This window comes from Guillardia theta (genome assembly GCF_000315625.1).
Source record: "Guillardia theta CCMP2712 unplaced genomic scaffold GUITHscaffold_53, whole genome shotgun sequence".
In the NCBI taxonomy this organism is placed as follows: Eukaryota; class Cryptophyceae; order Pyrenomonadales; family Geminigeraceae; genus Guillardia; species Guillardia theta.
This window is the reverse complement of record NW_005434621.1, coordinates 427,833-429,278: the sequence shown is the minus strand read 5'-3', so window position 1 is coordinate 429,278 and position 1,446 is coordinate 427,833. Positions and strand designations below refer to the sequence as shown.

Genomic DNA, 1,446 nt, shown 5'->3' with positions numbered 1-1,446 from the left:
CCTCCTCCTCCTCCTCCTCCTCCTCCTCCTCCTCCTCCTCCTCCTCCTCCTCCTCCTCCTCCTCCTCCTCCTCCTCCTCCTCCTCCTCCTCCTCCTCCTCCCTCACTCACCGATGAGCATGTCGAGAAAGAGCGCAAGCTCGCCATCTTCATCCAGCGAGGGGCTTAGAGACCTGACGACAGCTGTGAGGGACAACAACAGCTGGGGGGCGACTGGACCTGATCTCGAGATCCACCTGAGCAGGCGAGAGCTCCGAGAGGTGCCGCACACAGTCCGAGAAGGAGGCGTGCTGGGCGATACGGCACTTCCTATCAACGACCAGGAGTCAGGAAAGCGGAGGAAGAGGAGGAGGATGAAGTCGAAGAGCAGGAGGAGGAAGCGGAGGAGGTAGAGGAAGATGAGGAGTAGCAATGCAGGAGGAGGGAAGGTGAAGAGCAGGGCGGGAGGAGGAGGAGCAGGAGCTAGATGCAGCGCTTGCCTTAGGAGCTTGATGAACTTGGTGCTGGGTCGCAGCTCGGAGAGGTGAATGATCTTCGAGTTCTTGCTCTCCTCCTCCTCTCGCTCTTCCTCGTTGGGAACGAACTTCGGCTCCAGCCCGGGAAGCGTCGGAAGGAAGAAGGGAGCCTGTCAAGACCGTCACCTGCGACAGTAGCGGCAGCTGGGAACCTGCTGGGGGGCTTGCGGAGGCTCTAGAGGTTTGTTACGAGCCTTGATGGTGTCTAGGTTGGCAAGAATCTGCCACCTAGGAGGAGATCAGATCAGATCAGATGATGAGGGAGAGGAGGAGGAGGAGGAGGAGGAGGAGGAGGAGGAGGAGGAATGAGGAAGGAAGAAGATGAGAGGAGGAAGAGAAAGGTGTGTATTTGAGGAAAACGGGTGAGGGGGGGGCAAAGGAAAGAGGAGGAGCATTCTCACCTAGGACGTGGAACAGTCGAGAAGGTTATAAGCTCAGGAAGAAGCTGCTCAGTGATGGGGAGCATGGCCGGTCCTGCCGCTGCCTCCTCTGTGTCATCCTGCAAGCTCGTCAGAGAACGAGGACGAGGACGAGAAGGAAGAGGAGAAAGAGGACGAGGACGAGAAGGGAGAGAAGGAGTAGGAGCTCACCGCGATGTCCGCAAGAGGGCCGGCGGAGGAGGGAGGGACAAGTCGACAGCATGTGAAGGGCTTGAAGCGCCGAGGAAGACGTTGGCGAAGTGAGTCCGATTAGCCCAGAGATACAGACCGACCGAGTCTGGAGAAAGCTCAGCTCCTCCTCTCCTCCTCTCCTGCCCTCTCCTCCTCTCCTCCTCTCCTCCTCTCCTCCTCGTCCTCCTCCTTTGAGACGGTACCTGAGTGTGTTGTACAGACAAAATCGCCAGAGGGAGACATGCTGCAACAAGAGTATCAGGGAAGCAGTAGAGGAAACGAGGAAACAGAAGGAGAAGTTTGGCAGAAGCGAAGGAGGAG

At 58.1% G+C, this 1,446-nt stretch overlaps 1 protein-coding gene across 1 annotated transcript in view; it reads right to left on the bottom strand.

The window, feature by feature from the left end:
- GUITHDRAFT_164167 (hypothetical protein) overlaps window positions 1-1,446 on the bottom strand; it is a gene marked incomplete at its 5' end in the record, with an annotated part of 6,518 nt that overhangs the window by 529 nt on the left and 4,543 nt on the right. Inside the window, 4 exons of the mRNA XM_005829318.1 lie at window positions 111-172; window positions 236-624; window positions 667-742; window positions 916-1,013. Coding sequence (XP_005829375.1) covers window positions 111-172; window positions 236-624; window positions 667-742; window positions 916-1,013 — 625 coding nt within the window. The remainder of the gene's footprint in view (window positions 1-110; window positions 173-235; window positions 625-666; window positions 743-915; window positions 1,014-1,446) is intronic.